The sequence below is a fragment of the Peromyscus leucopus genome, chromosome 9, assembly GCF_004664715.2.
Source record: "Peromyscus leucopus breed LL Stock chromosome 9, UCI_PerLeu_2.1, whole genome shotgun sequence".
NCBI lineage: Eukaryota > Metazoa > Chordata > Mammalia > Rodentia > Cricetidae > Peromyscus > Peromyscus leucopus.
This window is the reverse complement of record NC_051070.1, coordinates 69,441,425-69,468,533: the sequence shown is the minus strand read 5'-3', so window position 1 is coordinate 69,468,533 and position 27,109 is coordinate 69,441,425. Positions and strand designations below refer to the sequence as shown.

Sequence of the window (27,109 nt, the reverse complement as noted above, 5' to 3'; positions counted from 1 at the left end):
AACAAGCTCGAAACAGCAGATCAATGACAGAAAGTTCAATTTTCATACTTAGTCTCATTTCCTCATGGACACAGTTATTTCCCAGAAGCTGCCTTCCACACAGTTCTGTCAGATTTCAGGCTACTTTCAAATTTCATTGGATCTGTAACTACAGTATTATCTTTCAGTAAGAATTGAATGTCATTAGACAAAAACCCATGCCAAGTACAGATATGAAGGTTCTTGTTTTGTCTTGACTTTTCTGGTTTGCCTGTTTGTGGGGTTATTTCTGGTTTTGGGTTTTTTGTTTCTTTGGGGTTTTTTTGTTTGTTTGTTTGTTTTTGTTGTTTTGTTTTGTTTTTTGACAGGGTCTCTCTCTTGCAGTCGAGGCTGGCCTTAAATACACTAGGGAACCCAGACTGACCTCGAACTACTAGTCATCCTCCTGCCTCTGCCTCCCAAATGCTGAGATTATAGACGCAGGGCACCATTCCAAACGTGAAGCCTATTTTTAACCAAGAAATCAGGGGACAATTAAGGTTTAGAAAATGGAAGGGGAAACGGGGGAGATATGCCATGTTAAACAATGTCAATAAACAGCGGCCACCAACGTGTCTCTTTGCTTCAATCTCTGCGCGATCTTGTTGACGACGTCACCTGTTGAGGCTTCTTAACCACTTCAAATATGACCGCCTTAGCTTCATTCTCCCTCGCTACTGTGACGACAGGTCTGACTTCCTGCCCATTTCCAAAATGGCCTCTCCCGCAGCGTCAAAGTTCTGAGTGCGCACGCGCGAAAGTAAGTTCTCTTCCCGGCAAAATGGCGCTGAGTTTAGTGTGCGGCCGCCGGCAGCTTCTGCGCCTCCTACGGCCTCAGCGTTCGGTAAGGGTTGCGTCCGTACCGCCGGGATGCTGCCTCGTCCCTGTCACCTGAGCTGAGGTCACGAGCAGACGCTGACCTGGTCCCTGGGACCTGCGTGTCATGACCTCGGGTCGCGTGAGGACAGAGCAGGGTTGCGGCCAGGGGTGGGTGGCCCGGTTCCTCCGTAGCTGTCTGGGAGCTGCCTTCGACCCTGAGCCCTGACCTCCGGGCCCCGTCGCCGGGCTTCAGTAACGGGATGCGGGGGAGCAGGGCCCGGGCTGCACCCTGCACGCTCCAGGGCACGCCTGCGGGGCCTGCAGTCTGCACGCCCCGAACAGCGGTGCCCCGAGTGCTGCAGCAGGCTGCCTGCGGGAGAGCGGGGTCGGCTGGGACTCAAGGGGTTCCTTCCCTTCTCCTTTCACACGGTCAGTTCCACAGCGTCGCAGGGTCCCAGAAACCGCTGGCCACCGAGCTCCTCGTCGCAGCCCGCCTGGGTAGTGGGCGGCCACACTACGCTCTGCTCGCCTTAAGTCCTCGCTGCATCAGTACTTCCGCTACCTTCTTTGCAGAAGCCCAGGTAAGAGGCTCCCACGGATGTCTGGAGCGTAGGTCGTGGGCCAGTTTCTTTTGTTCTGTTTGTTGTTGTTGTTGTGTTTTGTTTTGTTTTGTTTTGCGGGAGAGAGAGAATGTGTAGCAGAGTTCTTTTCCACACTCCACGCAGTTCCACATCATTAGCCTCTCTGTTTGGAATAGAAATAGATGCACAGTAACTCGGCGGGGAAACTCTTGAAAGTACACGAGAAGTTTGCGGGGCAGGTGAGATGGCCCAGCGGTGCAAATGCGATTGCCGTGCAACCTTGGTAACCTGGGTGTCAATCCTGGAACCCAAGTAAAGGTGGAGCCGGTGGTGGCACAGCCCCTGGAATCCCAGCACTTGGGAGGCAAAGGCCGACAGGTCTCTGAGTTCAAAGCCAGCCTGGTCAGCGTAGCAAGTCAGGGCTACATAGTGAGACCCTGTCAAAAAAAAAAAAGAAAAAGAAAAAGAAAAGAAAAAAGTAAAGGAGAAAGGCAAGAACTGGCTAAACAAAGTTGTTCTCTGACTTCCACACATGCCGTGGCATGTATGAATGCCTACACACATCATGCACGCACAATAATGCTAAATTTATTTAAGTTTTATATTGTATTCAAGACACTGATTGCCAGAGTGTCGCACACAAGACAATAATGTGAAATGTGATTATGAGTTTATGTATTTATATGCTGAATAGATGTGATTCTGTGAATACTGTTTCTTAAAAGACTACATAGATTTTTGTTGGGTTTTTTTTTTTAATTTATTTTATTATGTGTATGTGTGTGACTGTGTACATGTGGTCATGGGTGCCCATGGACACCAGAAGAGGGCAATAAAAAAACTCCGAAGGTGAAGTTATAGGTGATTGAGTGCTGCCCTCCAAGGGTGCTGGGAACCGAAATTGGACCCTCTTCAAGAGCTCTTAACCCCTGGGCCATCTCTTGGGGATATACCCAATAATAGACTTCTTAGTTAGCTTGCACAAGGCCAGCCTGGGCTGCAGAGCAACCAAGATCCCGCCTCCAAAACTAACCCTCCCCCCCCCCCAAAAAAAAAACAACAACTGAGTTGACTTAAAGAGAAACTGTGGACTGGGGGCTAACTCAGTGATCTATGTACTTTTCAGATGTGTGTGAGGCCCTGAGTTCAGTCCCCAACACAAAACAATAAAAGAATCTCAAGGACTGTAGTTTCAGAATATGGAAATGTTGATGACCATGATGCTCAAACACAAAGTCTGGGAAGTGTGACGTGGGAAGCAGTTTCCCTGCCTCCCCGGGGGGAAGCCACGAGACACTCATGTAATTCTTCTTCTGCTAGTGGCAAATCTAATGTCCTTTGAAAGCGGGAATGTGTAGACCCATTGGGCATCTGGGAGAACGAGAAGTAAAAGAAGGAAATACAACCCGGAACTGGTTAGTCTGAAGGAACCTCGCCTTTTGTACGTCCCACTTATTATGATACTTGGCCTCCTTCCTCACAGGTCCAGGCACCTCCTGTTGTTCCCGCCACCCCCACCCCTCCTGCAGTACCCGAGGTGGCTTCCGGAGGAGCTGCAGATGTCGTCCAGTGTGCTGCAGAACAGAGCTTCACTGAACTGGGGCTTGGGTCTCACACCCCAGTGGGATTCATCCAGAACTTGTTGGAATTTATGCATGTTGACCTGGGCCTACCTTGGTGGGGGGCCATTGCCATATGTGAGAGTCCATCCTGAGTGAGGGTAAAGGGCATGGGGACTGAGAAATGGGGGCAGAACCTCAACAATGGCGGTTCTGTCGGTGGATTAAGGAAACGGGTGCAGAATTTAGAGGTCAGAAGCAGATGATTCAAAGAGGGATGATAACGCTCAACCTTTATTTCCTAAAGAGCATTAGAAAAGTATGTCATATGTGATTCAAAACATACAGATATTTTAAGAGGGTTTAAAAAGCCGGACTGTGGTATTGCAGAGGCAGGTGGATCTCTGTGATTTGGGGGTCAGGCTGGTCTGCCAAGTAGGTTCCAGGACAGCCAGGGCTGTTATACAGACAAACCCTATCTTGGAAAAAAAAAAAAAAAAAAAATGTTTTTCAACAACTTTGATTGAGCTAGGTGTGGTGGTATACACCATTACTCCCTGGAGGATCTCTGAGTTTGAGGCCAGTCTGGTCTACATAGCAAGTTTCATGCCTGCAAAGGTAACAGAAACCCTGTCTGGAAAAAGGGGGGAAAGGGAGCTGGAGATGACTCAGTGGTTAAGAGCACAACTACTTTTGCAAAGAACCCAGGTTCTATTCCCAGCACCCACACAGTGGCTCACAACTGTCTTACCTCCATTTCCAGGGGATCTGATGCCTATTTTGGCCTTCATGGCCATATACACACAGAGACAGGCAAAACACCCATACTCATTAAATAAAAATGAATCTCTTGTTCTTACTTTATTTTTGTTCTATATGTATGAGTGTTTGTCTGAAAGTGTGCCTGTGCATCACGTGTATGCACTGCCTAAGTGCAGTGATCTTGCAACTGTGAGGCAGGGCCCTACCCCTAGGGCAAGTTCTCAAGCCCCTTGGTTTTTAGGTTGGTTTGTTTGTTTTTTGTTGTTGTTTTTTTTAAGATTAATTTTAGCATGCGTGCACTAAATTTTAAAAACTCATGAATGTGTGTTCATGCATGCATTTGCCTGTGAGTACGTCCACTTTCCTGCAGAAGCCAAAAGAGTATTGGATCCCTTGGAGTTACAGGGAGTTGTGAACTATCCCACATGGGTTCCGGGAACCAAACTCAGGTCCTCTGCAAAAACAGCAGTCACCCTTAACCACCGCGCATCGTCTTGACTGTTTGAAGTGTGGGACAGTAAGACCTCAGACTCTTGATCCTCTTAGCCTCTCTGGTGCTGGCTGAGATTAGAAGCCTGCCCCACCATTCTCGGTTTCAGTGCTTCCGGTTTACGCTGAGTATGCAGACAGCTGTCACGTGCTTGTGTGTTCTTTAAGGGATCTGGTGGGCCCACTTCTTTCTAGTCTTTGACCCTCGGCCCTCTGGGTTTTGCTAAAGTCACCTCACTGTGACTGCTGGTGATGCTGTTACTCTGTCCACTTTTCTCCTCAAACTTGGTCTTCCTGCATTTGACACTTTAGAGCTTGAAGGTTATCCTTTGGCTTTTGTGAAAATCTTTCCTGTCCCCTCCCCGTCATTTCTTGTTTTTCTATCCACACTCTCCCATGTTTGTTACCTGATACTCCACCTTTCTTCAGTGATGTCTTCTGGGTTGTACCCTTGCTTTCTTCTTAGCCCAGACCCACTGACATGGCTACAGATAGTGTGAACTAAGTAGTGGAATGGCCAGTAGACAGGAGTGTAAGGGAGGAGAAAAGGTTAAGCCACCAGAATGTGGTGGAGCACTACTTTAGGGACCTGTAAAGTGACTGGCCAGCTTTGTTCTAAGCCGGGCATGGTGGGTGACACATACCTGTGTCTATAGCACTAGGGAGGCTGAGGGAGGATGATCATGAGTTCAAGGCCAGCTTGTACACACCAAGACCCTGTCCCAAAAAACAAAATCATGCTTCATTCCAAGACTCAGAGTTGTGTAGAGGTGCTAAACAGGGTGAAGGTTCTGAGTGGATGTTTCTCCTTTATCATGGGTGACTTAGTGTGTGTATTTTCATTTACACTTACCAGTTGAGGAGAAAGTGTCCACTGGTAATAGAAAAGTTTGGAGGCTATTGAAGTTCCAAAGGAACTTTTGCTGGGTGGTGGTGGTGGTGGATTTTCAGGGAAACAAGATCCCTGCTCATCTTCTTAGAGAAGTTGTGCTGAACTTGTATTCTACCACAGCAGTCTGAGCCTCGAAGAGCTAGGTGTAGCCTGTTCTTTCTTCTGGGCCCCTTGGGTGAGAGCCATAGTGTAGAAAAGACTGGAATAAGACTTGGAGTGGGGACCCGAACCCTCCAGCCTTCCAGCTTTTCACTGCACTCCAAGCCCATGGTGTATCTTCCAGGTACGGTCCTCGCCCGCTGCCTCGTCTTTCCTCTGATCGTGAAGGGCCAGCGAGAAGCAGCCAAGATCCACAACCACATGCCAGTGATACAGAAGTTTTCTACTAAAATCAGAGAGGCCAAGTTGACAGGAGACCATGCTGAGTGTGAGTTGGTTACAGGGCAAGTGTGGGAGAGAAGCGCTGTGCACTTGGGGCATTCTGCTTTGGAAGAGGGGCAGGCGCTGTGTATGGTTGGGCAATTCTGATAAATCTAAAGGTTTATCCATTCCTCGAAAAGTTCACGGACCCAAGACGAGGATGCTCACCTTCTCTGATGTCTCTCTTAACCCAGTGACGCATATTCATATTCCTCCCCTTACAGTTTACAGGGCCAGCTTAGAGATGACACACTATCAGAAGAAGCATGATATTAAACTCTCCAGGCCGCTCATTCTACCTCTCACTCAGGTGAGCAAAAATGTTCTCCTGCTTGTTCACCCTGAGCCCACCAAGTTGTCGCCTGCTTCCCATGTCCCAGGATCCCCAGAGAAGCAGGCGACGGTGACATGCATGACTTGTAGTGGTGGGGTTAGATGTGCTGACGGTTTCTCCTGTGTGACAGGCCCCCATCTTCATCTCCTTCTTCATTGCCTTGAGAGAGATGGCCAATCTGCCTGTGCCCAGCCTGCAGACAGGTGGGCTCTGGTGGTTCCAAGACCTCACGGTATCTGATCCCATCTACGCCCTGCCCCTGGTAGTCACTGCCACCATGTGGGCTGTCCTTGAGGTAAGCTGGGGCTGGCCAAGCACGAGACCTACCAGTAAACAGTGAGTAGGGATGAAGCGCTGTGCAGAATGGACCTCCCATCCCCTGGAAGAGCAAAGTTGATGGGCCAGGGGTTGGCATTTACTGTTCTTCTCCTCAACCCCTTTTTGGCAGCTAGGTGCTGAGACAGGCGTGCAGAGCGCTGACCTCCAGTTCATGAGGACTGTTTTCAGAGTGATGCCCCTGATGCTCTTGCCCGTGACCATCCACTTCCCCTCGGTAGGTAATGGCCTTGTGGCTGTCTCCAGGTCCTTCCACCTAGTGCCTCTGAACAAGCTGACTGGACACTCAGCTCTGAGCATCTTCTCTTCCCTCATGCAGGCAGTGTGCATGTACTGGCTCTCCTCCAATATGTTCTCCCTGTGCCAAGTGGCCTGCCTCCGGATTCCAGCTGTGCGCACAGTGCTGAAAATCCCCCAGCGTGTCAAACACGACACTGACACACTGCCTCCCCGGGAAGGCTTCCTGGAGAGCTTCAAAAAAGGTAAGGGGTGTTGGGCAGTGTGGTGAGGAGAACCTGTAATCCCAACAGGCAGGAAGCCGAAGCAGGATTGCACTCACTACCTAACCAACCAAGGCTCCCTGGTGGGCTCAAGACCAGCCTGGGCTTTGGAACTTAAGACTTCCTGAAAAGGAAAGGGCAGGGAGGTCAGGACCAGGAGAAAGTAACCTAAAAATAGAGGGTGACTGCTTCTCTCCTCACACAGGCTGGAAGAAAGCCGAAATTGCACATCAGCTCCAAGAGCGTGAGCATCGAATGCGGAAGCAGTTGGACCTAGCAGCCAGAGGTAAGGAAGCCTTTCAGGCTAAGTTCTGTCTTCCGTTTCTTTCTCTTCGTTCCTTGAGATTTGTTCTCTCTTCTCCCAGGGCCCTTACGACAGACTTTTACCCACAACCCTCTGCTACAGCACGATCCAAGTCACCCTCTCAACACCCCCAAAAGCAGCAAGCCAAAGTCAAAGCCTTGGCATGACACACTTGGCTGATTTCTAGTCTGTGCTCATTCTGACAAGAACTCTGCATCTTCAGGGACTCCTCCTCCAAACAGACTTGATGGTGTGTCCTCGCCTCCGACCTGGCAACTCCAGGACTTGGAAGTGTCCGTTTTAAAACGTATTGCCACTACAGACTCTTACTCCTGTGTATAAAAGCACTAGAGAGCCAACCGGCCTTCTCATCCAGCGTCAGTAAACGTCTGTCTTGTCTGGGCTTCTTGATGTCTCTTAAATACGGAAGGGGAGTTGTGCTTCGGAAGGCAATTGCCCACACTCGCCCTTGCTCTTGGGAAGGAGCTTCGTGTTTTAATCTAGGCTTCAAAGCTCAGACCCACCTCACACACTGTCCATCTACATTTGCATCTGCATTGTAGAGGTATGGTGGGCAAGACTGTATGGCAGTCTCTTGTGGTACCGGGGATTGATCCTAGATCTCCAGCCCTGAGCCATGTTTCTTCACACACACACACACACACACACACACACACACACACACACAAGATTGCCTATACAATTTCTTTAAGAAGTAGATGTACCGAAATTCTTAGTGGTGATTTAGAAGAATGCAGGGGGGCTATGGAGTGACTCGGCAGGTAAGAGTGCAAATCCCCAGCACTCATGTGAAAAGCTGAGCGTGGCCCTGTTCTGTGGGGTGTGGAGACAGGAGGATCACTTGGGCTTGCTGGCCATCAGCCTAGCTCCAGGGGTCAGTGAGAGAGCCTGTCTCAAGGGAATAAGGTGGAGAGTGACAGGGCAGGACACCTAATGTCCTCCTCTGGCCTCTACATGCACCACACATAAAAAAATGGGGACGTTTTTATGTGCTAGCTTTTTACATTGATAACATTTTAGTAGGGCAGTTTACATGTATTTATTTGTAGAAGTTGGCTTTATAACCTGTCGGCAACTGGCTCCTGAGAGAGAAATTGATTCATTTGGTTTCTGTGTGTGTTTTTGAACTGCATAAATACCCCAGAGTCACTAAATAGTATTGATGTAACCAACCGTCTTATTAAATAAGAAACACAGAAACAATGCAAAAGAGAAAACCGAGAGGTCAGAGCTCAGAGCTAAAATCTCACCCTTCCGCCTGCAGTGTCCCAGCTTCCCGAATGAGCCCTACTTCCTGTCGGTTCGTTTTTTTATAGTATGTTGATCTGCCTTCTCATTGGTTGTAAACCCAAACACATGACTGCCTCGTCACTGTCTGAATGTACAGCCCCCTAGGTCTTAAAGGCATATGTCTCCAATGCTGGCTATATCCCTGAACACACAGAGATCTTATGGGATTAAAGGCGTGTGCCACCACCGCCACACTCTTGCTATGGCTCTAATAGCTCTGACCCTGAACACACAGATATCTATGGGATTAAAGGCGTGTGCCACCATGCTTGGCTATTTCCAATGTGGCCTTGAACTCACAGAGATCCAGAGGGATTTCTATCTCTGGAATGCTAGGATTAAAGGTGTGAGTGCCACCATTTTCTAGCCTTTGTATCTAGTGGCTGTCTGTTCTCTGACCCCAGATAAATTTATTAGAGTACACAATATTTTGGTGAACACAATACCACCACAAAATAGAGTAAAGCCACTCAGACTTCAAGAACGTAACCTTTTTATTGTTTTGCAACTATGACAGTTTTGTGTCCCTCTAAAGGAGACAAGTTTGGAGCATTGTTGGCCCTTGTAAAGGAAAAGAGGAGTGGGTAGGCAAGCACACCCAGGTACTTCCAGAACCAAGCTCCAGAAGTGAGTGGCCTGCTTCCTGCCACGGTCTGCAGTGTCCCTTTATGAAGTCTGAAACAGCACGTAGCAAAACAAATAAATTACTGTTCATCCCTCAAAAACAAGTTCGAAGTTGAAGCTGTCAAGACTGGGCTCCTGGATGGGGGCCTCCAGAGGTCCTGGCCGATGAGACATAAGAAGCACCCCGGATTCCAAGGTCTAGTTAGACTTGCGACCTTTTTGTTCGGTCGTCTCTCCATCTTCCAAATCCAGTTCTGCAGCAACTGACATGCAGAGGATCTGGAGGTACCACGTGGTGGAGGCTGCAGAGAGAAATCTGAGTTACAAGTGAGGACAGGTTTGGGGGGCTGAGTTCAGTGGCACCAGAGGGGCCTGGGTCTGAAAGAAGGGACTCAGGTAAGCCATATGGTTAAAAACAGGAACCAGTTGTGGTAAGGGGGACTGGGGAGCTTGGGTTTGCAGAAAATGGCAAAAAGGAACAGAACCAACGTCTCGCCGGGTAGCTGACGAACTTGAAGACCCAAAGCTTACCTACAATCTTTCGAAGACCGAGAGGTCGCTTGTGCTCCGGCACTCTGATGATGAGGAAGTAGAAGGGTAACCCTGAGAGGGCGATGCTGATGCCGATGAGGGAGTTGATGGTGTCACTGTAGAGTGGAACGGCCACCAGGAAGATGGTACACAGGCAGAAGACAATGGGGAAGAAAAGGCTGAGCTAGGTACAGAGGAAAGAGCTGGGAGTTAGCTCAGCATGTTGTGGTCTGCTCACGGTTTTGAGATGGTCTTGCTTTTAGCCCAAGCTAGCCTTAAACCCTAACCCTGCCTCTGCCTGATTAGTGCCAAGATGGTAGGCGTGGGTCACTCCACCCAGTCAGAATTGCTGGCAACCAAAATAATCCTAATCCCATAAAGATAAAAACACTCAGGCCGGGCAGTGGTGGTGGCGGCAGCGGCGGCGGCGGTGCACGCCTTTTATCCCAGCACTTGGGAGGCAGAGGCAGGTGGGTCTCCATGAGTTCGAGGCCAGCCTCGTCTACAAAATGAGTTCCAGAACAGCCACAGCTATTACATAGAGAAACCCCCATCTTGGGAAAAAAAAAAAAAAAAAAAAAAAAAACTGAAGGGCTAGAGCTAGAACACAGTGGTATAGCACTTGCCAGACCTAAGTACTCGGCCTTCTTTCTGTCATCTGCAGGCAAGTCCTACCTAGCTTTGTTTGTGGGGTTTGGTTGAGTCTTGTTGAGGGTTTTTTTCAGGGGTTGGTTGCTTATTTTAGGGCCGTGGGGTGAGACAGTGCTGAGGATCCAGCCTAAGGCCTGTGTACACTAGACAGGTGTTCTACCACTGAGCTGTATCCCAGTCCTTGGATGGGTTGTTGGTGGGGGGGGGGGGGGGTTGTTGGTTTGGTTTTTTTATTTAAAAAAAAAAATGGTCTTATACAGCCTAGCCTGACCTTGAACTCCTGATCTTCCTGCCTTCACCTCCCAAGGATTGGGGTGACAGGCACATGCTACTGTGCCCGGCTTCCCAGCCCTTGTGGTTTTCATTGTTTCAGAGTAGTCTTTTGAGTCTTGTTTCTTTAATGCATATGGGTGTTTTGTTGCATGTATGTCTGCACCACGTACATGTCTGGGACCAGAGGAAGCCAGAAGAAGGTATCGGATCCCTTGGAAGTGGAGTTAGACAATTTTGAGCCATCATGTGGGTGCTGGGAATCGAACCTGGGTCCTCTTCAAGAGCCAGTGCTCTTAACCACTAAGCCATCTCTTTAACCCCGAGATGTTTTGTTGTTAGTTTTTTAAAGATTTATTTATTTTCATTTTATGTGTATGAGTTTATCTGTACATATATATGCCTAGAACCCACAGAGGCCAAAAGGTTATTGGATCCCCTAGAACTAGAATTACAGACAATTGTGAGCTGCCATGTGGGTGCTGGGAATCAAACCCAGGTACTTTGCAAAAGCATCAAGTACTCTTGACTACTGAACCATCCTCTCTCTAGCCCAAGCCTCGATGTCTTCATTGCAGATATGTGCCGCTCTGCCTGACTAGGGAAAGGATGAGCCCCTGTGAGATCCCTGCAGCAGCAGCATTAGCTGACTAAATACAACAGAGGCGGAGTAAGGGAAATAAATTACCTTGAGAGGGCGAGGCCGGTCGGGTTCCTTCCAGCGTAGATAAAGCTGACCCACAATAGAAAGCCCCACAAAGAACCAGTAGCTGAAGCTATAGTAGTTAATGAGCTTGAAAATGTCTTCCACACACAAGTAGACCAGTGCCAAGATACCCTGTTGATGCAAGTCCAAGTCAGCTCCTCTCGGGCCCCGGGTATTCTAGGTGCTTTCCACCACATTAACCCCTCACAAGCCCGTCCCAGGTCACATCTTCAGTCTCCATGTCTGCCTTCTGCTCCAACCCCTGCAGCACTCTTGTCTTGGGACTTCATTCCTCCTCTAGTAGAAGAAACTTGCCTTTAGTCAGGTGGCGGCAGTGCACGTCTTTAATCGCAGCACTAGGAAGGTAGAGGCAGGGAGCTGTCTGTGGGTTCAAGGCCAGCCTAGTCTACTGGAGTTTTAGGGCAACCAGGGCTACACAGAGAAACCCTGCCGGGGGAGGGGGGGGGCAGACAGATGTGGAGGCGCATGCCTTTAATCCCAGCCCTCAGGAGGCAGAGGCAGGTGGATCTCTGCGAGTTTGAGACCAGCCTGGTCTACAGAGTGAGTTCCAGGGCAGCAAGAACTGTTATGCAGAGAAACCCTTTCGGGGGTGAGGAGGAGGGTAGATACTTGCCTCTCATCTAGATTTTTAGTGCATTCTTCAGACCTTCACCAAAGTTAACTAACTTCAAAACCTGCAGAAGTCTTGGGCAAAACCCTCCCTGTGGAATGCCTTCAACTAACATTTCTAGTTCTCCAGTGACAAAATCCACAAAGCCTTACCGAAGGACTTTGTGACGCTGTCTCCCTTACCTAAAGCTCATCTCTGCAAGCCTAACCATCATATTCCACCTTAACAGGCCCTCCACAAATGTTTTTCTCAGCCAACTTCTGCCCCCATGGAAGTGATCATTTCTTCTCTTAAAGAGTGCATCACACACCATCATGGCAATGAATCATTACCATGTAGTCTGTGTACCTTACTCCTTTCTTAGACCACAGGTGGTAGCACCTCTCACAGAAGTTTGAGTCATAGGAACTTCAGCAATTGGCACACTGCATCAATACTTTTTAGGTCAGAACCCCCTTTATGGCTTCAGGAACCTAGAGTAGCTACATCCTGTACTACCCAGTCTCCCCCAAAGTCTGGCTTTCAGGGTCATCCCTGAGATCACTCACATTGAAGAGTAGAGAAGGCACTGGAGTGAACCGCTCAACGTGAATCATACTGATGGCGTCAGGGAGGTGGCCTTCTCTTGAGCCCACAAATAAAAGCCTGTTGAGGTAATAAGAGAGGCTGATAAAACTGGTACACATAAGGCAGCCTGGGTCACCTGTCACATCATCCTCCCTCTCTGTGGTCCCTTCAAAAGGTCTGGATAACAGAAAAAAAAAAAGAGTTCAGTGTGGAGCTTAGACATGGAGGCTGCTAATGGGAACAAGAAAGGAATTGGGTAACACTAACACTGGCCACCGAAATCCCAGTCCTAAAGTTTAACTGTCTCCACCAAAGCTTTCCATGATCTCCATCCTATCAGCAAAAAATTGGCAGCCTTACCTAGAAGCAGCCACAATAGAAGCATTGAGACCCCCGAAGCAAGATAATGCAACTGCCACTGGAATTGTCCAGTTGAATATTCCAAAAATCCGGTCTGCAAAGGTCTAAGAAAAAGGAATAGAAGTCATTAGCAGGTCCTAAAAGGGGTGAAAAGCATGCACAGGCACATGCCCAAAGTCCTCTATCAGGAGTCCAATCCCTTCCACAGTGAAGGTGATGGGACCGTCTTGCAAGCCCAGTATCCTAATGTACTCTTATCAGGCTGTCTACTCCGTTTCCATGACTGACACCGGGATATTCCAGAAGCCCACAACACACACCCTCATCACACTAGTGAAAATCCTTTACCACAGCCACAGCTTCACTCGCCAAGATGTCCTTCATGTCTAGCACGCTGTAATAGGCCACATTGGTCAAGAGGTAGATGATGGTGACGATGGGCATGGAAATGCCAATGGAGAGGGGCAAGTTCCTACAGCCAAACAGAAGATAAAAGGGTGTGTCAGTCCTGCCATTTTATCCATGCCTCTCAGTCTTCAAACTCTGCCATGCCATCTCTCTAGGGCTGCAGACAGCTGTGTTTCCCTGTTCCTTTGCCTTTGAGGTTGCCTGAGGTATTGACGTAAGCTCTGCTGAACTCTTACGCTAAAAAGTAGCAGGGAGAAGAAATACTCCCTTAGAAACGTTATGCAGAAAAAGTGAAGTTGCATATAGTGTTCTTTGTAATCCCAGCTACTCGGGAGGCTGAGATAGGAGGATCCCAAGTTTAAGACCTGTGTGGACAATTTAGTGAGACTGTCCAAAATAAAAACAGAGGCTCGACATGGCTCAGTGGTTAAGAGTGTTCATTGCTCCTGCAGAAGACCTGGGTTCAGTTCCTACACCCACGTGGCAGCTCACATTCATCTGTAACTCCAGTTCCAGAAGAGCTGAACTGGCCTCTGAGGGCACTGAGCACACATGTGGTGCACACCTGTATGCAGAAAAACACCCACACAGAAATTTTTAAAAGGGCTGAACTGGGTGGTGGTAGCGCATAACTTTAATCTGAGCACTCGGGAGGCAGAGGCAGACAGATCTCTGAGTTCGAGGCCAGCCTGATCTACAGAGTTCCCGGACAGCCAGGGCTAGACAGAGAAACCCTGTCCTGAAAGCCAAAATATAAAAAATAGGAGGGCTGAAGGCAGAGCTTAGTGGTCAAGTGTTTTTCTAGCATGCCTGAGGTCCTGTGCTCAATCTCCAGAACCACCAAAAGACAACAAAAGGGGGACTTGACCAAGAGCTATGTTATGTTCCAGCCTGATGCCAGGAAAGTGGAGCTGATTTGTTTCTGCGACCAGTGGTCGGGGTCAGGATTCCATCTTTGAGCGCTGGGAAGTGTGTCTTCAGACTGAGAAACAGAAGACTCTGGAATCTCCCATCTTCAGTAGAAAGAACAGTGTGTGCACCCAAACAGGATGTCATTTCAGAGAACTCCAGGTATCATCCTAACTGACAGCCAAGGAAAAGATACAAAGACCCCTTAAGGTCTCTCAAGTGCCAAGAGATCACTATCTATATCAATGCTTGACAATGAGACCACCAGAGGAAGAGGGGAACAAATATGGGCTGCATCTGTTTTTCTGGTAGTGGGAATTGAATCCAGAATCAAGGACACATCGCTCTAGAGCCTTGAGCATGCTAACAAATGCTCTACATGAGCCATACCCCAAGCCCTCTTTTTTTGTTGTTGTTGATAGGATCTCAGTAAGTTGCGCAGAGAGGCCTTGAATTCACTCTGTTCCTGGGCTTTGAACTTGTGATGCTCCTGCCTCAGCCTCCGGAGTAGCGGAGTTACAAGCCTTCATGAGGCAGGGTTGCAAATAATCCAGTCATTCAGCTTCTGGCCAGTAGGTGGAAGCACCACTCCCCCAGCCTCCACTGGCATCCAGGAGCCCTGCTCCTCCATTGGTGCCGGCAGACGGGTACCAAAAAGGCTTTTTGTTTTTCAAAGCCAAAAGTTGAGTGGTATGGGAATTGTTATAATTTAGGGAAATTATTTCCTGGCATATCTTAGTTTCTAGGGTCATAATGTTTTAGAACCAGGAAAAGCCATGAAATCCTATAATTCAACCCCCTTAATTTTCTATTAAAGGAGCAGGCAAGAGCTAGGGAAACAGCTCAGTCGATGAAGGCCGGCAAGGAGGGCCTGGGTCTGAGCTCAGAGCCCACACGCAGATGCTGGGTGGGCTGTGGAGGATGGTGTGCACTTGTAGCCCCAGAAACAGAGAGGTCGGAACAGGAGGACCTCTGGGGTTCCATGGCCAGCCAGCTTAGCCTCATTAGCAAGCTCCACGCAAGTGAAAGAACAGGTCTCCAAAATAAACAAAAAAAGAAGGGGGCCTGGAGAAATGGTCCAGCAGTTAAGAACACATGTTCTTTCAGAGGACTGAGTTTCTGTGAGTGCACATTGGTGGTTCACAACTGTCCATAGCTCTGGTTCCAGGAGCTCCTAGCCCTCTTCTGACCTCCGCATGTTCCTGCACTAATGTGGTGCACACCCATGCACTCAGGCGTGCACACACACACACATACATAGAAAATAGATATTTTTTTAAGTAGTCAGTACCTGCAGAATAACACCCAAGCATGTGTGCACGCACAGCAGACATACACAAAAAGAGCACCAAGCAAGCTGGGCATTGATAAGAAGGTTACAAATTTGAGGCCAACCTGGACTACATACATAGTGAGATGCTGTCACAAAAAAAAAAAAAAAAAAAAAAAAAAAAAGAGTCTTACTAAAGGAAAAAAGGAAGGGCCAAACATGGTGGCACATGGGAGGCAGAAGCAGCCCGATCGCTATGAGTTTGAGGCCAGCCTGGTCTACAAAGGGAGCTCCGGGCCAGCCAGGGCTACACCATGAGAGCTGGTCTCAAAACAAAGCCAAGGAAGAACAGCAAGTACCTGGCTGCAGTGCGCAAGGGCCGCTGTTGGCCCTCTAACAAATCAAGGCCAGACAGAGTCCAAGACCCGGGGCCCTCAGTCCCGCGCTCCTTATTCTGCACAACTGTGAGGCAATCCAGAGCAGCACTGGTGGGGTGACCCGTGAATGGTGGGGTGACCCGTGAATGGCTGGAACAAGTCCACACCGCCAGCATGAATCAGGGCAAAGAGAAAGGGTTCAGAAAGGACCCGGAAGAAGGAAGTCTATGACCTCAAGTTATCTATGTGGGGATAAGGGTGAGTGGAGGTCTTAAGACAGAAAAAGCTTTAAGACACTATCTCACAGTGTTGCTCAGATTAGCTTACAGATGCGAGGGCAAAAGCAATCCTCTTGCTTCAGCCTCTTGAGCAGCTGGCAAGGACCTGTTGAAGAGCAGATGTAAGCAGGAAGGATATAACCTGCTTTATTTAATGTAGACATGGATGAAGGTACAAACGTTTTTCTAAAAGGATTTGCAAAGCATTCTCGAGAAAGTGCACATCTTAGCACAGTTACTGCGATCATGGACAGTTACATCTCTAGGTCCCAACTCTGCTCAAATCAGGCTGATGAAATGAACCCCCGAGTTGAGAAGGCACGGTGCCGGGCGCGGAAAGGCGACGGTGAAGTACCTACCTCTCAGGATCCCTGATCTCTTCAGTGACATAGTTAAGGGTGTCCCACCCCGAGTAGGAGAATAAAGCTGAGTACAGCGCCAAGGCGATGTCACCCATTGCAAATGACGACCCCTCAAAGGAGTTCTCGAAGTTAGTGGTGGCTCCTGGAAGGTGAGAACAATGGAAGACAAGATTTAATGGCCCACTCTCGCTTCAGCTGATCCTGTAAAGGAGAGAAAGCATAGGGTAATGGCCGCAGGCAAAGCGCTGCAAGAGGCACCTGCAGGAGGCTGCAGCGCGGAGCATCATGGACGTGGTCCTGACGGGAAGAACTCAAGTGAGTGCAGGATGAGAAACTACCGCAGAGCCGAACAGGGCTAGACACTGGGTGGTGCTCTGCCTTACACCGCAGGCCGCCTGAGTCCTATCCGCTTTCTAACACTAGACAGGGATGTCACGGGAGGAGAGACAGGGTTCAGGATGCCCAGGTCAACAGGGGAGTTGTAGGGAAGGCTTCATACCTGGAAACCAGGTAGGAGTGAGGACAAGGAGCGCATTTCTGACTGCTCACTTCCAAGGGCAGAAATGGCAGGGCAATAGCACTAGGCCCAGCAAGCTGTAAAAGCCAATCCCCAGGGCGTGGCTCTCAGCCCCCTTGCCAAGGTCAGTGTCCTGTGGAAAGCAGCACAGTAGAGGTTGAAGGGCGGGCTTTGGAGTCAGACTGTGGGGCACGAGCTTCGGCTCTTCTAACTCACCACTAGGAACTTGAGGAGGATCATCTGGGAAATCTGTCTGGGGGCTTTGGGGTTTTGTTTTAAAATAGGGTCTCACTGTACAGCCCAGGCTGGTCTGGAACTTGCTATGTAGACCAGCCTGGCCTCAAACTTGGAGATCCATTCTACCTCTGAGTGCCGGAATAAAGCATAAACCACCACACCCAGTTTTTTTGTTTTTATTCTGAGACAGGGTCTTCTGTGTCCCGGGCTGGCCTCAAATTTCTCTATATAGCGGAGGATGATCTTTAACCCCTGGCCCCCTGGCCACCACCTCACAAGTACTGGGACTATAGATATGTACCACTCTGCCTGGCTTAAGATAGGTAATTCTGGGGCCTGTTTCCTCACCTATCTATATAAAAGGAATAATAATAGTGTCTACCAAGTATGTTAAAGTAAGGCTGAAGTTGTAGATCTGAGATATATAGCTTGCCTAGCACAGCCCAAAACTGGGTTTGATCCCGAACACTCCAAAGAAAAAGACAAGAAGAAAGCGTTTAATAAAGGCTAGTTGCTGGTTTGCTCGTTTGTTTTTCTTACCCTTGCCAAGTGTAACAATGCCTGCAATGATGACGGCAATCAGTGCCAACACTTTAGCATAGGTGAAGATATCCTGGACCAGGGTCCCCCACTTGACATAGGCACAGTTAATGAAGGTTAAGAGACCTGAAAGAAAAAGAACACGGATCGGGACCTGCCCTTCCCACCTGGAGGACCTGAGACCCCAGAGCAACTTTTCCAGCACTGGTCATGGAGAAGAACCCATCGGGCAGCCAGCCACGTGTCTGGGCTGTGCCTGCTTGACGCCCCTCCCCCATGAGCCTCAATGCCATCACTGCAAGACATGTGCTGAGCACCTGTGTTTCCAGGGCCACACTCCCAACCCCCAGTACCTGAAACTGGAGTCACAGAGCAAGGTGGCAAAATTCCTGGCCAAGTGGGAAGCACCTGGGAGTTGTGCAGATTGGTGACGTATTCTGGTCCTTGGTTCTTTAAAATCAGTCTTTCCTTCCTATGCGCGCACGCACACGCACAAACACACACACACACACACACACACACACACACACACACACACAGAGGCACGCACGCACGCACGCACGCACAGGTCTAGAACCCAAAAACATCCTGGCTCTCTGCTGTTGGTATTAACCTTGACAAGTCCTGCCGTAACTTACTCAATGTCTAGGCTAGCAGGTCAGTGTGTGTGTCCAAGGATTAGGATGAAGACCAAACTTCCTGCCCCCTGCCCACTGGCCCTGCTATTTGTTTTGTGCCTGGTAAAATTCTTGCAGCTAAAACAAGTTCCTGTAGAAAGAGGGCGGGGCACTTTTCCTGCCTGAACAGTGAGCCATAAACATTCCTCAAGTCCCTCTACCCTGGGCTAGAGGCAGCCCCTCTACTTGGATGAACTCAGGCAAAGTTCACAGACCATCCTCAGAGAAGTGTTGGTAACAGGGCATGACAGTCTCTTGCAAAGTGTTATGGCATATGAACATACATATTTCCCTAAAAAGAGTCCATATCTCTCATCAGAATCTCAAGAGTACCATCAGGGAGCACAGCTCAGTGGTAGATAGTGTGTTCAAATGCACAAAGCCCTAGGTTCAAATCTTTTCACTGAAAAAAATAATAATCTCAGAAAAATGCATTAGCCCAAAAGTTACAATCCACTACTTTGGAAGGAAATCAAGAAGGGAAGCCCACACATGCTGTGAGGCTGGCTAGCAGCCCAGGGATTCTGGACCCGGAGGAAGAAAGTAGGCTTTCGAGCACTGGAAGACCGAGACAGCAGGGTTGCCTAATGTTAGATCCAAAGGAGACTGCAATTCCCCAGACTCCAAAAGGTAGTCCAAACATCCAGAAATGAGCCCAGCCCAGACTACAGGAGGATTTCTGGAGGTCAGATAAAAGCCAGCATTCCTCAGGAACTTGGGAAGCCAGTTCACCTCTACCAAAAGGAGTCATTTCCCTTATCACTGGCGGAAAGGACAAATGGCTGCCTGTGGTACCCACTAACACTCCAAAGCACAGGCTGAGCTCCAGGCTCCTCAGCATCACAAGTACCTGTCACACATCTCAAAGTCTGTGCTAGCACCCCAGCTCTCCTCCCTTTCTCCCTACTGTAAGTTCCCTCCAGCTCACAGGCTTCCCTCCCCCTCCAGCTGTTCATACTTGTTATAACCCTGCTATTATCACTATTCACTATGCTCTCCCTCCCTCCCTCTCTTCCTCTCTCTCTCTCTCTCTCTCCCTTTCTCTCTCTCTCTCCCTTTCTCTCTCTCTCTCTCATTTCTACATTTAAACCTTCCCCTTCACCATACCATGGAGCACTCACATTGTCAGTTTATACACCAACGAATTTTAACTTGAGGACAGCCTGGATCCCAGTGAATCTCAGGCCAGCCTGGGCTACAGAGACCCTCCTCAGGAAGGAAAGAAAGCAACTTAAGCCCTCTGCATCCTGATGACGCCTTCAGGGTCCACAGACCTTTTGTGCTTGTTAGGTCCTGGCTCCCTTCTCGTTCTAGCCCGGAAGGCCACTACACTAAGAAACAGGGAAAATTAGCCATCCTCCTTCCAATCTTCCTTCTAACCTGTGTGCGTGCATGTGTGTGTGTGCTTGTGTGTGCGTGTGTCTGAGTCTGTGTGTGTCTGTGTGTATGTCTGTGTATGTGTCTGTATGTGTCTGTGTGTGTCTGTGTGTGTCTCTGTGTGTCTCTGTGTGTCTCTGCGTGTCTCTATGTGTGTGTCTCTGTGTCAGTGTCTCTGTGTGTCTCTGTGTCTGTGTCTGTATGTGTCTCTGTGTGTGTCTGTGTCTGCATCTGTGTGTCTGTGTCTGCATCTGTGTGTCTGTGTGAGTCTGTGTATGTCTGTGTGTGTGTCTCTGTGCGTCTCTGTGTGTATGTGTGTCTGTTAGTCTATGTGTACATGCGTGTACTCACTCGTGTAGGCCCCTGCAGAAGCCAACGTCAGGCGTTTTCCTCAATCACTTCCCCGCCTTACCTTTCACTATAACTATTCCCATGTCAATGTGCATGTCACAGCACACACGTGGAGGTCAGAGGGCAACTTGAGGGAGACAGTCCTCTCCTTCCACCACGTGCGACCTGGGGATCAAACTTGGGCTTGGTGGCAGGAGCCATCTTGTCAACTCTCCACCCTACTTTTTTGCGATAGTCTCACTGCACCTGGAGCGTATCGATGTTTCCTCAAGCACTCAGCAACCTGGCACTTCCAGCAGGGGCTGAGGATCTGAACTCGGGTCTCCTTGCTTGGGCAGCAGGCACTCGGCCTAGAGCCACCTCCCCGGCCCCCCTCTGAATCCTTTCTATTCATTGCCTACATTGTTTTCTAATTTCACTGAGGGGCTTTCCAGCTCTATTCAAATATATGTCTTTGTGCCTAATAGACATGACAATAAACAACCAAACCTTATCACAAGGCTGAGCAAACATGTACCCATCGCTCCAGGTCACCCCAGTGCTAAGTTAATAATTAAAGACACGAGTGTACTGACTGTCCAGTAATTCCACAAACTAAGGAGCCTTTAGGGTGCCCTCCACAAGCCTGTCAAAGGCTGACCTTCCTCAGCAGTCATCCATCCCTCACTCTCCACTGGACTTCCAGCCTCAGCTATTCGACTGCCTCGAGCCCCGTCTCCCCATCCCGTAATCTCTAACCCTCACCTTTCGGCTCTGCTCTGACTTAGAAACACAACACAAACCACCAGGTTTCCTTTAGAAACACTAAGCACAGATTCGCTGATGCTGATGATCGGGAGAGTGGGATCCCGGACTGGAACCACCTGGCAGAAATGAAGACACTCCAAAAAGTCAAACTTCCGTCCCTCCCAACGTGTGGCTAGCAGACTGTTGAAGCAATGGTCCCCAAGAAGTTGGAATCTCCCTAGGAGTCTCATGCTGGGAGAAGAAAAAAGCTGAAGCCTGGTGCCGACCAGAGGAAAACCTTGTCACTCAAAGAGATTTCACAATTTCTCAGACCACTTTGCAAGAGAGGCTAGAGCTAAGACAATGAGGGGCGTGGGTGGGAAAATGACTCTTACTGAGACCGCTTAGCTATGTACACCTCTTACCCTCTATTTAAACCCGAAGCTCCTGATAGGATCTACTGGAACTCTCCGCTGGCTTCTCTTCCCAGTGTAGCCATATCAAGTCAATCCCCTGCCTCTGCTTCTACTCTGACTTTGTCTCTTTGGGGCCTACTATGGACTGGGGTGGCCCAGCCTAGTTCTGTAAGGCTGCCAGGGCCCAGGGTCTTCCCCTCGCAGCTCTGGTAACATAACAAGTTCCTGGTTAGGCTGCAGAGTAACTATCGGTCACAGCTGGAGTGGACAGAGGGAAGAGTTCTGGTTCACAGCATCTGCAGCTCTACACCACAGGGCTCTTGTCTCGAGTCTGTTCGTGGGCATGAGCAGAGAAAAGCAGAGCCAGCCGACTCACTCCCCTTCCTTACGGCAAGCCCCTGCCATGAGAACGTAGAGCAGTGGTTCTCAACCTTCCTAATGCTGTGACCCTTTAATACAGTTCCTCATGGTGTGGTGACCCCCAACCATAAAATTATTTTGTTGCTACTTCATAACTGTAATTTTCTACTGTTATGATTGTAATGTAAATATCTGACATGCAGGATATCTAATATGCAGCCCCTTGTGAAAGGGTCATTCGACACCCCCCAGGGGTTGTGACCCACGGGTTGAGAATTGCTGATGTCGAGGTTGTTTCTATTTTGATTCCTACTGCTTCTCCATCCATTCACTTCATCCCTCCTGTGGCCTCCCGTGGTCCCCGCTACTGTACTGACTTTTCAGCCACAGCCCCACCATCATGGCCTGCTCTATGTACTCTCTGGACTGCACGTGGGGAGGGAGGCTCAGTTTGAATGCTGAACAACGAGAACAGAGCACTGAGAGAACGGCATGAAGAGAGCTGGCTCGCCCTTTCCACAGCCCCCAGCTTCCTCCAGAGCTCCCGGTCCTGGGAACAGGAAATGGATAAGGCAAGCCTCGGTGCTGAGTAGGCTCTTTGTCCCCACCCCTAACAGATACAGCTGACCAGAGTCCCCAAAGCTCAGCCAAACGCAAGGCTCTTGAAACAAAGCCCAACCTCTTGCTTCAGAGTCTGAGACCAGAAAGGAAAAGTCGGGTTAGAATAACAGATGCAGCTGCAAATTAACCTCCAGACAGACAGCCTACCCTTCTACCTCTGGGGGTAATTCAGTCCCCACCCAACGCTGAGCCAAGTCCATGGGAGGATTGCCTAAAATGACCTTTAACCTTGACCCAGCTGCTACTCCATTCCTGCTTTAACTTCAGTGGGCGGAAAGCAGCTGCTGCAGAGATATCACCCCCGTAACCTGAAAAGGTCCTCCAGGACAGGTCATCCCAGCAGATGCCAGGTCCCCAGGGAGGAGGCTGGCTCTGCCACTAAGGCCTAGAATCAGCACTGTTTAGAACAAAATGGAAACTCCCAGCTCAGATTGTTCAGAAAAGGAACAATGAGGGGCTATGTCGTTAAGAGTACTCATGTCTGATTCCCAATACCCACACAACATCTCACAACTACCCATCATTCCAGTTCTAGGGGACCACGCACACTTTCTAACCTCTGCCAGTTCCAGCATGCACGTGACACATACATACACTCAGGTACATATACATGAAATAGTCTTTAATCAAAAAGGAACAATGCCTTTAGCCTGCTCTGATCAATGCCCAGGTTCACTTTGAATAGTCTAAAGTCCTACACATTGGAAGTCCTTATCCTGTAGAGATTAATGCTGAAGTCTTTATAAGTTAAATGTTAATGATGCCTTAGATAAGCTTCAATAATCTCGTGGGGATGTCAACAGTGACAATTTACACTGTGCCGAAACCCCTTACACTCCTCCCGTCACTCACTCTACCTTTGCACTAATACACGTTTGCAGTTCTCAGTAATATGACCTTTTTTTTTTTTTAAGATTTATTTATTTATTATGTATACAGCATGTATGACTGCAGACCAGAAGAGGGCACCAGATCTCATTACAGATGGTTGTGAGCCACCATGTGGTTGCTGGGAATTGAACTCAGCACCTCTGGAAGAGCAATCAGTGCTCTTATCCTCTGAGCCATCTCTCCAGCCCTAATATGACCTTCTTAATTCATAGAGGTTCAATATCTAATAGAATGAAATCCATCCCAGCAAAGGATGCTCGAGGAACCGGTTTCCTTTTCTATTTTGTACATATTTTATAATCTTTATTAGGAAAGCAAACTGTTTCTTTTTCTAATCTGATAACATGCACCACAGGCCACAAGTACAGAACCTCTCTCTGGCCCTGCATCTGTCCTAGCCTGTTTTTCTCAGCACAACTTGTCCTTCAGCATAGGTATTTATTTTCTTAAAAATGTTTACTTCCGGGGCTGGAGAGATGGCTCAGAGGTTAAGAGCACTGGCTGCTCTTCCAGAGGTCCTGAGTTCAATTCCCAGCAACCACATGGTGGCTCACAACCATCAGTAATGAGATCTGGTGCCCTCTTCTGGCCTGCAGTCATACATGCTGTATACATAATAAATAAATCTTTAAAAAAATGTTTACTTCCTTACATATATATGTACATGTGTACATACATATGTGTATATGCACAAATGTATGAGTGCCTACTTGTCTGCATGTACAACACAACAGTGCAGGTGCCTAAGAAGGCCAGAGGCCTGAGCTACAGGCAGGTGTAAGCTACTCATTGTGGGTGCCGAGACTCAAACCCAGGTCCTCTACAAGAGCAGCAAGCGCTCTTACTGGCTGAGCCATCTCCCCAACCCTGATTTTCACGCACAATTACGATAGCAGACCTGGTTGCACGCGGTGGTGCAGGTCTTTACTCCCACCATCGGAGAGGCAGGGGCTGATGAACCTCTGATTTTGAGGCCCGTCTGGTCTACATAGTGAGTTCCAGGCCAGCCAAGACTATACAGTAAAACCCTGTCTCAAATTTGAGAGAGAAAGAGAGAGCACTTCAGAGAAAGTGTAAATAGAACATGAGAGTCCAGCAGTGTTAGTAACCCTTCTCTCTAAGGTAGGAAGGAACAACTCTGAGGCTGGCATCTTTGTGTCCCTTCTAAGATATGGGCCGCATCTCTTAGGTAACAGAAGCACATGAAGAACCTCCCTGCATGCAGGCAAAGAACTGGTAGTGCTCAGCAGAACTGTTCATGACATTAGTTGGAAAGTAAAGAAAGGGGACTCTTTGGGCAGGCCTCAGTATCTTGGTGTGCTGAAGTTTTCCTCTTGCTGCCACCAAATACAAACGTGACCTTGGCAGAGGGGCAGGCACACCTTATTATGGCAGCGCCTCATACAAATCTCTCCCTTTCGCACTGCACACCCCAGTTCCAGCAAATCCATCCAATTGCTGTCTTTCACTGTCCGACTCTAACTGCCTAGCATAATGATTCCTAGTGTCTTCTTGGAATGGAAAGTCAAAGATGCTTCTCGGTCTTGCTTATGGTATTTGTAGATATAAGTCATCAGCTTCTTTCTGATCTCTAAACACTGCACTGAGCAACTCCGCCACACTGATCTTGCGGCGTGGCGCCAGATATCATCGAAATACTCATTCTCTGGGGCTGGGAGATGCCGGGCAGCAGTGCTTGCCACGGCAGCTTGAGGGCCTGAGTTTGGGTCTCCAGCACCCACCGCACTCAGGCACAGTGCTGCAACCACGCTGTGTGGGGCACAGCCAGGAGGGGCCCTGGGGCTTGCCGCTCACCAGGTCCAGGTGCAACGAGACCGTGTTTCCAAAGGAGCAGGCGGGAGTCATACAGGACATCCGCCATGGGCAGGGCATGCAGGCGCGCAGAGCGCGCCCACGTTTCCCTTGATCTTCACTCTGTTTCTCCTTGCCTCCAAATTCCAGCTTTCTTAAACGTGTCTCTCCCATCGCGTCTTGGCTTCTTAGGGAAAGTCAAGTGTAAACATCTCTCTACCAAGCACATGAAAGCTGCTGCCCTCTCCCCTGCACCAACTCTTTCTGGTGTGAGTGTTTGCAGTCCAGCGCTGTGTACTCTGCATTCTTTCTGCAGCAGAGGGCATCGGAGCCCCCGACGCTAGGGTTACAGGCTGTGGTGAGCCCTCTGATGGGAGTGCCAAGAACCCATCGCGGGGCCTCTCCAAGAGCAGCAAGCACTCTTAACCACTGAGCCGTCTCTCCAGCCTCCTCCTCCGCACTCTTTATTCTTTCACAAATATGCCCTTCAACTGACAGAGGAAGAACACTCCACAGAAGTTCAGTTTGCTGTCTTGAAGGTCAGTGCAACCAGTACATATTTTTTGGCATCTTCTACTAGGCGGCAGTATCATTTACCCCATAGCAATCTGCAGAAGGACGGCAGTCCACAGGCTTAGCCGTCACGAGCAAGTTCTTTATCACACTGTGCAAAAACTACACATGTCTCCACCAGGCCAGCTGTTCATACGTGGAGCTAGAGAGCAGCCTCGGGGAAGAGTCCAAGCCCTGTGACTAGTACGCTCAGACCTCCGGAACACTCTACACTGTTTGCCCAGAAGGCCTAATTTAAGCTGTCTGGAAAGCCTCGTCGCTGTTCTTTCTTTCTCCTTCCCTCTATTAGATGCTCGTTTCTGTTTTGTTTTGTTGGTTCCTAATGCTACTTCGGATCCAGGCTGACCCCAAATTCACTCTCTTCCCGATGCTCTTGTCTCCACCTCCCCTGTACCGAGATTACAGCTTGTACCACCGCACCTGGCTTAAGATCATGTTTTCTTCCTGGCTGTCTTGTGTGGTTACCTCCCAGGTGCTATTCCGGGTCACAGAAGCGGTTCGCTGACTCAGGTGAAGATGATACAACCACCAAACGACCATGGGTCACTGAATCAGACCCCTCCCTGCACCTCTCCTAAAACTCAGTCAGCACTTTAATCCCTGTGACTCTGACATCTCCGAGGAAGCAGGCACATAATGTGTACATCCCTTTTTGAAGCAGCTAGAGGGCCAGCAAGATGACCCAGTGAAGAAAGGTGCCTGCAGCCAAGCCTGGGAACCCAAATTTGATCCCCAGGACCAACATGGTGGAAACCAGATCCCACAAGCTGTCCCCCGACCTTCACAGACGCACCCTGGTACATATGCACACACACACACACACACACACACACACATACAAGAGATAAATAAAATGCAATATTTTTTTTTAAGCAGCCGGATCCTAAATGTTTGCTGAGCTCTCAGGTCAATTCAAGTCCTCAGAAGCCAGGCATGAGGCCTGAGCAGGCCCGAGAATCACCCACCACAGCAAGGCTCCTGGGGAGTTCTGATTCGGGGTGTCTGCACAGGGTTTCCCAGAGTAGTCTGGTGGCCGACTGCTTGGCATTTAACTGAGGTAATTACCTAGCGAGATAATCACGCACAGACCAACTTTGGGCAGAACACGCCTGACCTTTCACTTGAGTTCCTACATCCCTGCAGCTCATTGCCATCGCTGGACAAGCTCAGGTGCCACCCAAGCAATGAAGTCAAAACCTGGGGACTGGAGAGATGGCTCAGAGGTTCAGAGCACTGGCTGCTCTTCCAGAGGTGCTGAGTTCAATTCCCAGCAACCACATGGTGGCTCACAACCATCTGTAATGAGATCTGGCACCCTCTTCTGGCCCGAAGTGCAGGCCTACATGCAGACAGAACACTGTATACATAATATGAAGAAGGAGTCAAAACCTGTGGGGCCGCCCTGCTGTCAACAAGTTGTTAAGGCTCCAGGTATCCATGGCAACATTGAGAACTAGTCTTTTGTCCCTTTCAAGGGGAGATCCCCAGTTCTCAGCAGTAATCACTTTGGCTTCCTCGAGTCTTGTCTTCCCGCTGGCCCCCATCTTCTTTGGGCGGCTCAGATACTTTCAGGCAGGGAGTAAGTGATGAATGTTCTGGAGTTCCGGGTTTTAAATTCTCTGGATGAGCTGACAGTGGTGGCCCATGCCTTTAGTAAGGCAGATCTCTATGAGTTTGAGGCTATCCTGGTTTACAGAACAAGTTCCAGGCTTATACAGGAAGACCCCAACTCAAAAAAAAAA

General features: G+C 49.1%; 2 protein-coding genes across 10 annotated transcripts in view; one reads left to right on the top strand and one right to left on the bottom strand.

Annotated features, from left to right (window-relative positions):
- Window positions 1-755: 755 nt before the first annotated feature.
- On the top strand, window positions 756-7,418 carry Oxa1l (OXA1L mitochondrial inner membrane protein). Its single transcript, XM_028892169.2, has 10 exons — window positions 756-862; window positions 1,272-1,418; window positions 2,902-3,115; window positions 5,404-5,547; window positions 5,765-5,850; window positions 6,005-6,169; window positions 6,323-6,427; window positions 6,530-6,692; window positions 6,916-6,996; window positions 7,076-7,418. Exons 1-10 carry the CDS (start codon window positions 800-802, stop codon window positions 7,192-7,194), a joined length of 1,287 nt encoding a protein of 428 aa, XP_028748002.1. The 5' UTR covers window positions 756-799; the 3' UTR covers window positions 7,195-7,418.
- A 1,383-nt stretch (window positions 7,419-8,801) lies between these two features.
- Slc7a7 (solute carrier family 7 member 7) overlaps window positions 8,802-27,109 on the bottom strand; it is a 44,917-nt gene continuing 26,609 nt past the window's right edge. For all 9 annotated transcript variants that reach the window (XM_037208538.1, XM_037208537.1, XM_037208540.1 and 6 more), the window contains 8 exons: window positions 17,564-17,689; window positions 16,267-16,411; window positions 13,014-13,137; window positions 12,666-12,769; window positions 12,287-12,383; window positions 11,090-11,239; window positions 9,481-9,664; window positions 8,802-9,251 (listed from right to left, as the gene is read on the bottom strand). In XM_037208538.1, the coding sequence (XP_037064433.1) occupies window positions 9,148-9,251; window positions 9,481-9,664; window positions 11,090-11,239; window positions 12,287-12,383; window positions 12,666-12,769; window positions 13,014-13,137; window positions 16,267-16,411; window positions 17,564-17,689 (1,034 nt within the window). In that variant the 3' untranslated portion in view covers window positions 8,802-9,147. The remainder of the gene's footprint in view (window positions 9,252-9,480; window positions 9,665-11,089; window positions 11,240-12,286; window positions 12,384-12,665; window positions 12,770-13,013; window positions 13,138-16,266; window positions 16,412-17,563; window positions 17,690-27,109) is intronic.

Bases quoted from the DNA above. Each gene is read 5' to 3' on its own strand.
- Oxa1l (XM_028892169.2), top strand. From the start codon at position 800: ATGGCGCTGAGTTTAGTGTGCGGCCGCCGGCAGCTTCTGCGCCTCCTA. The intron at 863-1,271 runs GTAAGGGTTGCG...TCACACGGTCAG, and splicing joins TCCTACGGCCTCAGCGTTCG to TTCCACAGCGTCGCAGGGTC. The intron at 5,548-5,764 runs GTGAGTTGGTTA...CTCCCCTTACAG, and splicing joins GACAGGAGACCATGCTGAGT to TTTACAGGGCCAGCTTAGAG.